The following is a 13,403-nucleotide window of genomic DNA, read 5'->3' as shown; positions in this document are numbered from 1 at the left end:
TACTGCCCACCTGGCTGCCACGGCCACTCTGGGCAGTTTACATGTTAAACAAATGTATCATCGAACCAGAATTTAAAACAATAAACATAGTTATAAAATCAAAGGGAAAAACACACACACACACACCCAACAAATTTAACTGAAAATAATTAAAATTATATGGGAGCAAGGCAGCCGGACTGATACTATAAGTGTTAAAACAACCACTGTACTAAGATGTTATAAGGTCCCGAACGGCCTAGCTAAAAAACCATGTTTTTAGCAATCATTTAAAAGTTCCCAGTGAAGGGGCGGGTATATTTCAGGGTAGAAGGGTTGTTCCAGAGTTGGGGAGTGAGAAGGCTAGGCTTCTAGTTTTCTCTTTCTCTCAAGTGCAATACTTTCAACCGCTCAGCCTGGGAAGATATAAGACAAGCAGATCTCGTCGGACGGAGGTGTTCTGCTAAATATCGAGGTCCCAAACTGTTTACGGTTTGAAAATCAGCACCATCACAATGAAGCTGGCATGGAAATAAACAGGTGACCAGTGCAGGCTGGCCAGAATAGGGGAAATATGTTAGTATTTCTTTACACCAGTCTGTAGCAGCCTCACAGGCAGCCCCATGTAGAAAGCATTGCAGTAGTCTATCCGATATACTGCACTGCCTCCTGCCACTTCTGATTTTCTTAAAATGTGTCACTAACACCATATTTATAGAACTACTAACAAGAACAAATAAGGAATGGTACCAGAAGATGACTTTTTGATCCGGAGAGTAGCAGCTGATGCTGAAGGAGAAACAGAGGGTGCTCGCGAGTCAATGTAAATTGCCTGAAAAGATTCACATTCCAAGCTGCTGCCTTCCGCAGAATTCTCCATAATCTCATGGATTGAGTAACGTTCTGTTTCAACGGAAGGATAATTGAAACTAAGGGAGTGTGAATTAACTTGGAAGAATTATAATAGCTATGTTCAGAAACAAGAAATTGTGTGGGGTTCAAAGCCTGTGTGTGATGACATGGGGAAAGCTTATTCCCCCGCTCCCATGTCTCCAAAAAGGCAAAGCATAAAGATAAAGGTCATTACGCTTTGAATAACGACCTTTGTATGTTCAGTGGATAGCCTGCACGATTTCCAAATGGGGCAATAGCATGGGGTGCAGGGAACTTACATACAAGCCTCATTTTCACTTTTGGGCCCTACATGCTTTTGGATTTAACACCTGAACAAAGCTGATATAAACAGGTGCCCAAACTGTTCTGAAGGAATTGCAATCCCTTTAAATAATGTTGTGGGAAGCTTACTGATCCCGAACTTCATCTGACAAGCCAGCTGCAAGTCTGTCTGGATGGATAATGCCTGGCCAGTTAAGCATGTTCTGGTTATTTCTACATAACTGCTGTCTTTGAAAAAGTGCAGAAGTTGCAGCACATCATAATTATCGGCTGGGTCTAGAAGATTCAGACTGTGGAGTGCTTTACCAAGTACAGTAAATCCCAGACTTAACACAAAGTGTGCTGTTCTTAACCTTTAAATGCCTCAATGGCTTGGGACAAATGTATCCAAAACATTACATTCTCCCACACATATTAAGCAAAGCATTTAGATCTGCTTCCAAGACTTTGCTTCAGAAGTCCTCACCAAATGAAACATGACCAGTTACTACCAAGGAGACAGCCTTCAAGATGGGAACATACTAGTGCTCGTCTAACACTTTCTTTGGCACCAAATATACATTTTAAAATTCACCCATTCCTTTTAAGACCCAAGAGTTCACCGCATGCTGGGGACAATTACTCTTAATGTCCCTGATGTCACCCAGGAAGGCCAGATACACCCACCTTCTTTGGTAACCTTAACGCCTGGGGCAAGGAATAACATGTCATCCTTTCCTGGATCAGCTATTACACCTATATCTTCTATGGTTTCGACCAGCTGGAAAAGAAAGATGTCATTCTTTTAACACTGATATTTAACACAGATATTTGTAGCAGCAACAAATATCATTAAATTATTCTTATGACAATGTAAGGGTATCTTTTTTCCAGCAAGTGTTTCTCATTTAATAAATAAATGCAGTGTCTCCAATCTAAGTTTGTAGGGGGTGTCCAGTATTTGTGAGCTGTGTAGCGGGGGGGGGGGGAATGCAGAAGGGACGACAACCAATACAAAGGTGGTCTAGAAACTCTCTGCACATCAACAAAAAGAAACCTTCCAATTGGATGACAACATTAGTTTCTGTGTTGGTACATGAGAATCTCTTTGCTTGGCTAGACCAAAGTAGCTTGTTGTTTAATTGTAGAAAGGCTGCCTCTAAGGGCACAAAAGTGAAGACTGCAAAGTTTCAAAAAAAAACCCTTTACCGAGTGGCAACCCAGCACATTTTAAAAAAGGGGGACATTATTTTGGCAGGTGTGCTGATATAGCCACCCTACTGGGAAGTGCCAGGCTGTTGTGTACTCTGCAGGCTTGCAATGCAGTAAGAAGGACTGCGTTGGAGGCTCTCTCACAGGAAGAGAGAAATGAAACACTACACATTTCAGGAGAATAAAACGAGTCATTGCCATTTCCAGATTTAGTTGCTTTTTGTGTACATGTTTCTATCCCTTACAAAATGGCAACCCTTACCAAAATTCTAAATATTTACACATTAAACTATAGTAACTGTCAAATGCAGCTAATTATTACCTTTATCTGGGACATCTTTGATCCCAATACCTAAGTAGTAAGTGATTTTTCCATGCATGGAAAGCTCATATAATAACTTCAATATATTTTATCCACTTTGGTTAAGACTATGTACACAATATTGTACTGAAACCATTTCACTATCAGAAAGCATCCCATAGGCGCAAAAAAGATGAAACTGACTGCCTTATTATTATTACAATACTTAAACATTGTCTTATTTAAAGAAGAGGAAGCTTTGCAGAAGAGAAAATGTGTACATGTACCAATTTAGTATTATGAAATTCTTTCTCCATTCTGTCTGCCACATTCTGTAGAGTTAATAGTTGTCTGTCCATTTCCTGGAGTTTAGCAGAAAGGCGCTCTTTGCTAATTTTTTTGGCTGACAGTTCTGTGGAGGAGTTAATGCTGAAATCTTTACGTAGGAGGCACAGAGTTAGGGGATCATGAACAATTTCTGCCTCTCCAGTCTCTGGTAGCACTTGCTGTGATTCGGTTTGAAAAGTATTTCCTTCAAATAAATAAATAAATAAAAGATCAATGTTTACCCATTCTGCAATGTGGAATGTTTAAAAGGCTTTAAAAACTCTTCTACGGCATTTTAGAAGATCCTTTCTCATGCATTCCTAATAAAAGTAACCTAACACTATAAAAATCTTTCTGCTAAGACCAGAAAGAGACTTTGGAAGGGAGGGTTTGAAAAACGTTAATTTCTTCACAATGAACCTCAGTTTCAAGGATAGAAAGAGTGAGATTTAAAAGCTAACATTAAAAAAAATAAAAGATGATCACCTTGTTTCTCAAATTCTTCAGGTGAAATTACGTTAGTAACAGATGCTGCCGTGTGATGCTGTTTTGCAGAAGTTGGGAGTTCAGTCTTCACAGCTTGCGTAGGAATACATTTTGGAGGAGACTCCGATACACCTGGCAGATTTTTCAGATCACCACCATTTTCTATGTCAATCACACTGATATATTTCTGTCCAATCTGAACCAGATTAAAAACATTTTAAAGGCAGTAAGCAATAATAAATTACCACTTATTTATACACAAGTTGCAGAACTGACTCTCCTTTCCCGTAGCTAGCCCATTAACAAGACAGGCATAACCTACTACAGTATCTGGCGTTGATGAAATGTCACAGAATGTTTCTGATTACTGACCAAATCAGATACGACATCAGACGAGGTGGATGGCAAAGGCTTCTCTGCAGCTTCCGTGGGGAATGTGAGGTTCCAGTACAGATCTGGTGGCAATGTCTGAGGAACACCTGAAGGCAATGGTTCTGTGAGGGGGAAAAAAGGAAACTGTTAAAAGTTGCAACGGGCAGTAAGTGTGATGAAAGGCTGGAAAACCCATTCAACAGCATTGGAAAAGGTGCAAAAACACCAAGCATCCCAAATTTAAACATAGCCATGGGAGCAGTTCAGTGAGAAACCATGTATCTATGACATACACTGCACTCTCTCTGTGCACCTTTCCCCATCTTGACCTTTCCACACTCCTTCCAGTGCTGTATCCTCCTAGATCTCTCCAGAGTTATGCTGATTACACTGGGATATAACACTGGGAGCTACATCGTGGGTGAGGCCTCTGGAAGGCTAGTCAGAATAGGCAAATAAAAAAGAGGTTACTTACCTGTAACTTTGGTTCTTCGAGTGGTACTCTGTGAATTCACACTAATGGGTTAATCTGCGCTTGCGCAGAAGGCCTCGGAACATTCTAGAGCTTAAAGTAACACTTTTGGCTCCGCCCCCCCAGGACCTCATGGTCCGCCCGCCCTAACAGCCATTCAGTTCCCCAAATTCCGCTGCTGCTCTAAAGGCGAGACAGCCGTGACGGAAAGTGGGGAGGACGGGCGGGCCGTGTGAATTCACAGAGTACCACTCGAAGAACCAAAGTTACAGGTAAGTAACCTCTTTTTCTTCTTCGTGGACTCTGTGAAATCACACTAATGGGTGACTAGCAAGCTTACCTCTGGAAGGAGGAGGGAAACGTCACGGCAGCACAGCCGACAGGACAGCCCGGCCAAACCTCGCATCCTCCTTGGCTCGCAGGTCGAGTCTGTAGTGGGATGCAAACGTGGAAGACGTGGACCACGTGGCGGCTTTACAAACGTCCTGTAGTGGGACTCCACGGAGAAAGGCTGTAGAGGCCGCAACAGCCCTAGTAGAATGGGCGTGAACAGATGCCGGTAGAGGCTTCTTAGCCAGTTCATAGGCCAGACGGATGACCTGAACTATCCATCTGGATACAGTTTGCGGAGACACTTCCCGACCCCTATGGGGTTGCTGGTAAGAGACAAACAGGCGCTTGGAGAGACGGAACGAGGAAGTCCTTTGAACGTAGAAGGCTAACGCCCGACGAACGTCGAGGAGATGGAGGGATTTCTCAACCGGAGAAGAAGGTTGGGGAAAGAAGGTTGGCAGGACTATAGGCTGCTTGACATGAAAATCCGTGGTGACTTTGGGCAGAAAAGACACGTCAGGGTACAAGACCACCTTGTCCCGGAAAAACTGCAAGAAAGGTGGGTCGGTCCTCAGGGCAGCCAATTCAGAGGCCCTTCTGGCTGACGTAATAGCTACCAAGAAAACCACTTTAAGGGTAAGGAGGCGTTCAGAAACCGTAGCGAGCGGCTCAAATGGTGGTTTTGAAAGGCAGTTTAAGACCGTATGGAGAGACCACTGAGGAATAGGATTAATTGTAGGTGGACGAAGGCGTACAACCCCTCGAAGAAAACGTTTGATCTTCGCGTGTCTAAATAACAGGGCACTGTCCGTCTCTGGCGGTTGATGGGCTATGATGGCGGAAAGGTACACCTTCAGGGTGGAATGAGACAGGTTCATCTGGAAAAGGTAAGCCAGAAACTGTAACACAGTATGGAGCGTGGTGGGCGACGCGGGCAGTTGATGAGAAGCGGTGAACTTCAGGAAAGCCTTCCACTTGCTCCCGTACAGGGTGTCAGTGGACGGCTTACGACAATGGGAGAGGACGTGAGCTACCGTGGGACTATCCTCCAGGCGGTGAGGTGGAGTGACTGCACGTCCGGGTGGTAAGTTGTCCCTTCGTTCTGGGTCAGCAGATGCGGAAGGTAAGGTAGCCTGACGTACTCCGTCGCCCTCGAGATGAGCCTCGCGAACCACGGTTGGCGCGGCCAAAACGGAGCAATCAGAATGGCATTCGCATTGTCGTCGCAAACTTTCACCAGTGTTCTCAGTAGGAGAGGAAACGGTGGAAACATGTAGAGAAGGCGGTTGCTCCACGCCACCATCAGAGCATCGCCGTGCGAATTCGGGCCGTGACCGCCCCTGGAGAAGAAGGTGGGGCATTTGGTGTTGAGGTGAGTGGCGAAGACATCCACCACGGGAGTTCCCCATCGCTCGCAGAGTGTTAGGAACACCGTATGGTCCAGCACCCATTCGTGCATGGTAACAGCAGTCCTGCTGAGCCGATCCGCAAGTATGTTGTCGTGAGTGGAAATGTATACAGCGGATGGAAAGACATGATGTTGGAGACACCACTCCCATAGCTGGACAGCAAGATACAGGAGGGAGAAAGAGTGGGTACCGCCCTGTTTGTTGACATACGCGACAGCCGTCGTGTTGTCCGAAACAACCTGAAGGGCCGTGCCCCTGATGATGGGCAGGAACGCCCGGCAGGCCTTGAAGATGGCGAGAAGTTCCCGATTGTTGATGTGGAGAGCAAGCTCCTTTGGAGACCATCGGTCGTGGACTTGCAGACCGCAACAATGGGCACCCCAGCCGATGTCGCTGGCATCCGTCGTGATGCGAGTTTGTAGGGCAATGGGAGCAAAAGGGCGTCCCATGAACAGATTGCCCGGGTTGAGCCACCACTTCAGCTGCTCTGACAACTCCTTGGACACCAAGAGTCTCTTTTTGGGGAAGTCCCAGAGGGGATTGAAGAGGGACAGGAGCCACACTTGCAGCGAACGAAGCTTCAGTCTCGCATGAGGGATGACCGAAGTGGTGGAGGCCATAAGGCCCAGTAGCCTCTGCGCAGTGTGAGCGGTGACATGATGGAGAGGGCGGAATTTCTCGATGAGAACAGCCATCTTCCGCGCTCTTTCTAAAGGCAGGAATGCTCGGCCGGTCCGAGCATCGAGAGTAGCGCCTATGTAGGAGGCAACAGGCGAGGGAACAAGGACGGACTTCTTGTAGTTCACCTGCAGTCCGAGAGTTTTGAGGAGGCGAAGCACTGTAAGGGTGTGACGCTCCGCCTGAAGCCTGGAGTGTGCAACCAGTAGCCAGTCGTCGATGTATGGAAAGACGGCTATGCCCCTTGTTCTCAGGAAAGCCGCCACCGGGGCCATACACTTCGTAAAGACTCTGGGCGCGGTGGAAAGTCCAAAAGGCAGAGCGGAGAATTCGTAACATCTTGACCCCAGCGAGAAACGCAGGAAGCGACGATGGTCGTGCCTGATATTTATGTGGAAATAGGCGTCGCTGAGGTCTATGACGACGAACCAGTCGCCCTGTCGCAAGAGGGGCAGGATCCTCTCCAAGGTTACCATCCGGAAACGGCGATAGGCAATGAATTTGTTGAGGCGCCTGAGGTCCAAAATAGGACGGAAAGAGTCGTCCCGCTTTGTCACCAGAAAATATCTGGAGAAAAAACCAGGATTGGCAGGATTTGGAAACACCCTGGTTATTGCATGCTTTTGTAACAGGGTGGTTACTTCTTGCTTTAGAGGGTCGGATGGGGGGGTAAGAACTAGACGGGGAGGAGGCGTCTCCAAAAATTCTATCGCGTAACCGCGAGCGATGATAGAAAGGACCCACTTGTCCGAAGTGATGGTAAGCCAACTGGAGAGGAAGGGAGACAAGCGGGTGGCGCAGGAAGGAGAGGAAATGGCTGTAGAGCAGTCAAAGGCCCTGTTTATTCTTACGGTCGACCTTTTTGAAGGGAGCACGTGTCTTGTGTCGTTGGTCATGTCTAGTGGTGTAGCCGGAAGAAGGAGAATACCTCTGCTTGTAGGGATAGGATCTCCCTGGCTGCATAGCCGGGGAGAAAGATGGACGCTTCCATGGGTAGCGTTGTTTGTAGAACGGTTGAGCAGCATAGGATCTGGCAGCCTTTTTCGCTTCATGGAGACCCTTCAGGATCTCATCCGTCTTGGGATCAAAAAGACCCGAACCGTCAAAGGGGAGGTCAAGGATACGGGCCTTGGAGTCTTCAGGAATGGCCGCAGACTTAAGCCACGCCTGCCGCCTCATGGCAATACCCGTCATTAGATTACGGGATGCAGCATCCAAAATATGACGAACCGTGACCCGTTCCTGACGAATGAGTTGTGATGCCTCCTGATGAAGAGAGAGACCTCTCGGTTGCAGCTCATCAGGTGCAGCTTGTAAGGATGGTAAAGCCAAGTCCCATAAGTGTTGGTGGTAAGCCGCCATAGCGGCGACATAGTTAGCAGCTCTCACAATTAGAGATGAGAAGGCATATGAACGCCGACCAAATATGTCCATTTTCCTCCCATCCTTGTTATTGGGGGATGCGGCTGATGCAGGCCGAAACTTAGACTGGGCGACGTCCACAATAAGGGAATTGGGGGCGGGATGTTTCACAAGGAAGTCCAGTTCAGATCCCTGAATCCGGTATAGGTTCTCAACCCGTCTGGACATTTGAGGGGTAGAGCAAGGTTTGTCCCAAGGTTGCTTTAGGGTTCGCAGTAGCGAAGGGATGAACGCTAGGCGCATGGGTAGGTTCTGATCCTCATCGATATCGCCGTATACCTTGTCGGGGACCGTTTCCGGCGGACGTTCGACAGGGAGTTCCAAAGCGGAGGCTATTCTATGTATTAGTTGAGAATAGCTAGGAAAATCGGCCGCAGGAGAAACCGGGTTCTTATCAATGATGGCAGAGTCCGGAGTGTTATCATTAGGAGCCGATGTATCCGAAAATGAGCATTCGGAGGAGGAGTCTTCGGGATGATCAGAAGGGAGGGACGGGGGGAATGGGAGTTCCGGCATGGGAAAAACGGGGGCCGGTATCGATTTGCCTCTTCGTTTAGAGCGTTTCTTGCCCCTCGGTCCGGTATCGGTACCGTGTCCGGTACCGTGTCCTGTACCGTGCCCGGTATCGGGATCGGTATCGGTATCGAGGAGATCCAATTGAAAGGAGTCGGAGTCAGAGGAAACGTGGCGTCGTTTCTTCTTGCGCGGTTTCGCCGGTACCGAGTCGCGAGGACGCTTCGGTTTAGGTGGCACCGCGTCGGTACCGAGTGGCGCGGTACCGACTCCGGTATCGGTAGTGGTACGACGTGGGATACCGGTCGGTATCGGAGGTGGAAGCGGTACGCAGCCCTCGGCATTGGTCCGTTGCTCTGTCTTCCGTAGGGAGGAAGGTCCTCCCGGTACCGATCTAGACCCTTTCGCTCCGATATCGTGAAGGGACGGTACCGACTGGACGTGTCGCCGTCTGCCCCTGTCGGTATCGCGGGGCGGCGGTACCGACGGTACCGAAGAATCGGAGGAAACCGACGAGGAGGACGAGGAGTCGGATGAGGAACTCCGCGTAGCGAGGCTGTAAAGAAGCCGCGGGTCATAGAGCTTTTGCATCTGCTTCCGCCATTTTCTTAAATAGCTCTTGGAAAGTTTGAGCGGAGCGGTTTTGTCCTCCATAGCCTCCTGCCTCTTAGGCTTCTTGGGGCGAGAATGTCGAGCCCCGTGGGGGGAGACCTTCGGTCCCGAGGGGCTCGGAGACCGGGAATCTCCAGAGGCTGTTTCCAAATGCTTAGTCTTGGCTCTCTTCTTCCTAGGAGATGGGAAGAAGGGTATATCCGGCGTATCGGTTGGCGGTGGCAAGGATGGTGGAGAAGAGGCTGCCGACGACGCCTGGGAGTGAATCTCAATAGGAGATTGCGGAGTAAGAGCAGGCAGGGAGGGCGACGGTTGGAGTTGAGGAGTGGCCGCAGGAGACGGCGGGGGAGGAATGGCGGCCGTGGCCTGACTCTTAGGAGGCTTGGAAGCCTTCTTGGTAGACGTAGTTGGCTTGCCATTAGCCCTAGTTTTAGGGCCAGGTGCAGGAGCTGAATCTGCAGGCGCGGATGACGCCGCCATAGCAGGCGCGGAGAGGGATTTTTCCCAGAGCGCTGCCCGAAGACGTTGCTCTCTAAGTCTCAGGCCTTGCCGGGTAAAACGTTCACAATGGCGACAAGTCTGGGGGATATGGGACTCCCCAAGACAAAACAAACAATAACGATGTCCGTCTGTGGAAGGGATCTTTTTAGAACAGGCGGCACAGCTTTTAAAAGTAACTTTAGGTGAAGAGGGTGCCTTGGAGGCCATAAAAGAAAAAAGGCGGGAAAGAAACAGTCCAAGAAATAGGGGGGAAAAAAGGGGTAGGGGAGCGAGGGAAAACCCTCAGACACAGTCCAAAAACTCCCCTAATAATAATATGAAGTAAAGTACTTCCCTTGAAGCATGAAAAGCGGAGCCAAATCTCAGGAATCTTCCAGATCTTTCCAATATTTCACGGAGCTCTAGCTAGGAGACCTAACTGCAGCAGCGGAAAAAATGGAACTGAATGGCTGTTAGGGCGGGCGGACCATGAGGTCCTGGGGGGGCGGAGCCAAAAGTGTTACTTTAAGCTCTAGAATGTTCCGAGGCCTTCTGCGCAAGCGCAGATTAACCCATTAGTGTGATTTCACAGAGTCCACGAAGAAGAACCTGCGTCTTGTGAATGAAGGAGAAGGTTGGTCAGTCTGGATTTTCCCTCTGCTGGTCTGCTCCAGGAGATGGGATATCTAGTACATGCACGGTCACTTTAATGGGTTGTGTTTTGGTCTTGGTTCTGGCTTTGCTTGAGCTGAAACGTTTCTCAGCATCATGGAGAAGAAGAAATAATGAAAAAGAGTCTATGTTTACAAATAAATTACTGAAGAAGAATATGATGGAGGAACAGTTAAGAGGAAAGAAAATGTGGAATTGAGATCTGAGGAAAGCAGGAAAAGGTTCGAGGTGCCAGAAGAGTAAGGCAGAACAAGACACAACCCTTGAGGCAGAGATGGATTCATGTTTCTAGAAGGATTTCAGGCTTGATAAATCAAGCATTTTTATCACAATGATAATTTCAGTGCTACTCAAATAGGGCTAAGGGACTTACATTACATCACTTCTGGCTTTCTGCATCACGATTTAACTGAAAATGGAAAAGGTATTTTCTCACAATGTCAAAACGTGCACTTAATAGCCCAGCAAAAAGTGCTGTATTTCAAAAAGCTATAGATTTGTTGTGGCATATTTTGTTCTGGCTGGGAGGGGGGGAGCTCTGTACATGGTAAGTGGCTGAAACCAGAGACACTGTCTACAGCTATTCAGATGACAACACCAGAGAAAAAGATACAAAAAGTATAATTTGTTGTGGATTCTGCAACAAAAATTGTCCTAGGGTTGTCCATGAGGGTCAAGAAAATATCAGCTTAAAAAAGCAAAAGCACACAGAAACTCCCATAAATAGATCTGAGAGGAAACTCACCTTTCTCGGATGCAGAAGGAGAAGCGACTGGTTCATTTTTACTAGGTTCAGAATTTATTTCTTCTGATACACCTTGCATATCCTGATGTGATTTAAAGCCTCAATAAAAAGAACCAAAAGCAATTAAAAAACAGACAAAGCATTATGTATTAAAGCTTATTCTTGTAGGCAAGATAAAAGAATTTGGCTTTAAGAAAACAACTGTCATTCAAATCTTAATATTAACTATAGATCAGATTTGGGTCCAGACTAGCCATTTCCATTAATTAAGAAGCTCTATCTCTTTATACAAGGACTTGCAGTCTGATAGGACCTCCCTATCAGAGGGAAGAGGGAGGGTAAATTATCACCTCCCTTCCTGCAGCCCTCTGCAGTAATTTTAAGAGACTAACCTTCTACTAGTCCCTCCAAATCTACAACTCAGATTTTGGGGAGGGAACGGGAACTCAGCAGTAAGTGCCTCTTCCCCTTCTGTGAGAAAAGTCTTCCTAGAGTTGAACTTTGCTGATGGTAATTCTGATTGGTTCAAAATTGGGAAAGGAGTACGACAAGGCTGTATATTGTCCCCCTGCTTATTTAACTTATATGGAGAGTACATCATGCGAAAGACTGGACTGGAGGAATTGCAAGCCAGAATTAAGATTGCCAGAAGAAATATCAACAACCTCAGATATGCAGATAACACCACTCTGATGGCAGAAAGTGAGGAGGAATTAAAGAACCTTGTAATGAGGGTGAAAGAGGAGAGCACAAAAAATGGCCTGAAGCTCAAAAAACCTAAGATCATGGCCACTGGTCCCATCACCTCTTGGCAAATAGACAGGGAAGATATGGAGGCAGTGACAGATTTTACTTTCTTGGGCTCCATGATCACTGCAGATGGTGACTGCAGCCACGAAATTAAAAGACACCTGCTTCTTGGGAGGAAAGCGATGACAAATCTAGACAGCATCTTAAAAAGCAGAGACATCACCTTGCCGACAAAGGTCCGCATAGTCAAAGCTATGGTTCTTCCAGTAGCGATGCATGGAAGTGAGAGCTGGACCATAAAGAAGGCTGACCACTGAAGAATTGATGCTTCTGCATTGTGGTGCTGGAGGAGACTCTTGAGAGTCCCCTGGACTGCAAGGAGACCAAACCTATCCATTCTAAAGGAAATCAACCCTGAGTGCTCTCTGGAAGGACAGATCCTGAAGCTGAGGCTCCAATACTTTGGCCGTCTCATGAGAAAAGAAGACTCCCTGGGAAAGACCTTGATGCTGGGAAAGTGTGAAGGCAAGAGAAGGGGACGACAGAGGACAAGATGAGTGGACAGTGTCATCGAAGCTACAGTGGACCCTCAACTTACAGAATTATTGGAACAGTGGCTGCAGGTCAAAAACTCCGTAGGTCCAGGGTCCATTTCCCATAGGAATGCATTGAAAACCATTTACTCCGTTCCAGCCAAAGAAAAAAAATCCCAGGCTTCCAAAGCTGCACCTGCTGCCCTCTGTCCTCACTGCCCTCTGCCTCCCATCCCCATGGGGATGGGAGGCAGAGGAGAGCAGGGATGGGAGCCAGAGGGCAGCGGGGACAGCTTTGAATTTCCCGCCCTTTCCCCCTGCCTTTCATAGGTCGAAGCTCCGGCTGCAAGTTGAATCAAAATTTTGCTGCAGGAGCTTTAAGTGCCTCGAAATTTTCCTAATTAGGGACCTTCATATGTAGAGGGTCCACTGTACCAACATGAATTTGACCCAACTCCGGGAGGCAGTGGAAGACAGGAGCACCTGGCATACTCTGGTCCATGGGGTCACAAAGACTTGGACATAACTTAACGATTAAACAACGACAAAACTCTGATTCCAATCCACCATCTGCACATGTTTAAAATATCAATACATACAGTAAACAAAGAGTGACAGAAAACACACCTGTTGCAGAGGCAGAAACAGAGAGAAGTGGTTGATTTATGCCTGTTTCATAAATAATGTCTTCTGAGAGAGTTTGTATATCCTGATGTGATGTAAGAACTTGATGGGTAAGAAAAGTAAAATAAGGAACAATTAATAGAAAAATACAATATTCTATAAATTTATTAAAGGGGAGACCTTTCTGGGGCAACATGGGAAATCTGATGTGAAAAAATAAATGTCAATTTTAGTTCAGCAAAATTATTCTTATTACAATTTCTCCTACAAAGTTCAAGTTGTAACACAATATGCACCCTTATCTGTGTGGGACTTATTTATATAGATG

The 13,403-nt window shown here is 47.0% G+C and overlaps 1 protein-coding gene across 9 annotated transcripts in view; it reads right to left on the bottom strand.

Moving 5' to 3' along the window:
• CPLANE1 (ciliogenesis and planar polarity effector complex subunit 1) overlaps window positions 1-13,403 on the bottom strand; it is an 84,451-nt gene that overhangs the window by 15,897 nt on the left and 55,151 nt on the right. For 8 of the 9 annotated variants that reach the window (XM_078384475.1, XM_078384476.1, XM_078384477.1 and 5 more), the window contains 7 exons: window positions 13,079-13,177; window positions 11,169-11,267; window positions 3,833-3,954; window positions 3,461-3,656; window positions 2,935-3,179; window positions 1,822-1,915; window positions 730-882 (listed from right to left, as the gene is read on the bottom strand). In XM_078384475.1, coding sequence (XP_078240601.1) covers window positions 730-882; window positions 1,822-1,915; window positions 2,935-3,179; window positions 3,461-3,656; window positions 3,833-3,954; window positions 11,169-11,267; window positions 13,079-13,177 — 1,008 coding nt within the window. The remainder of the gene's footprint in view (window positions 1-729; window positions 883-1,821; window positions 1,916-2,934; window positions 3,180-3,460; window positions 3,657-3,832; window positions 3,955-11,168; window positions 11,268-13,078; window positions 13,178-13,403) is intronic. The other variant, XM_078384478.1, reaches the window with a different exon arrangement.

The sequence above is a fragment of the Pogona vitticeps genome, chromosome 2 (genome assembly GCF_051106095.1).
Source record: "Pogona vitticeps strain Pit_001003342236 chromosome 2, PviZW2.1, whole genome shotgun sequence".
NCBI lineage: Eukaryota > Metazoa > Chordata > Lepidosauria > Squamata > Agamidae > Pogona > Pogona vitticeps.
The sequence above is the reverse complement of the archived record's forward strand: the minus strand, read 5'-3'. Positions and strand labels throughout refer to the sequence as shown.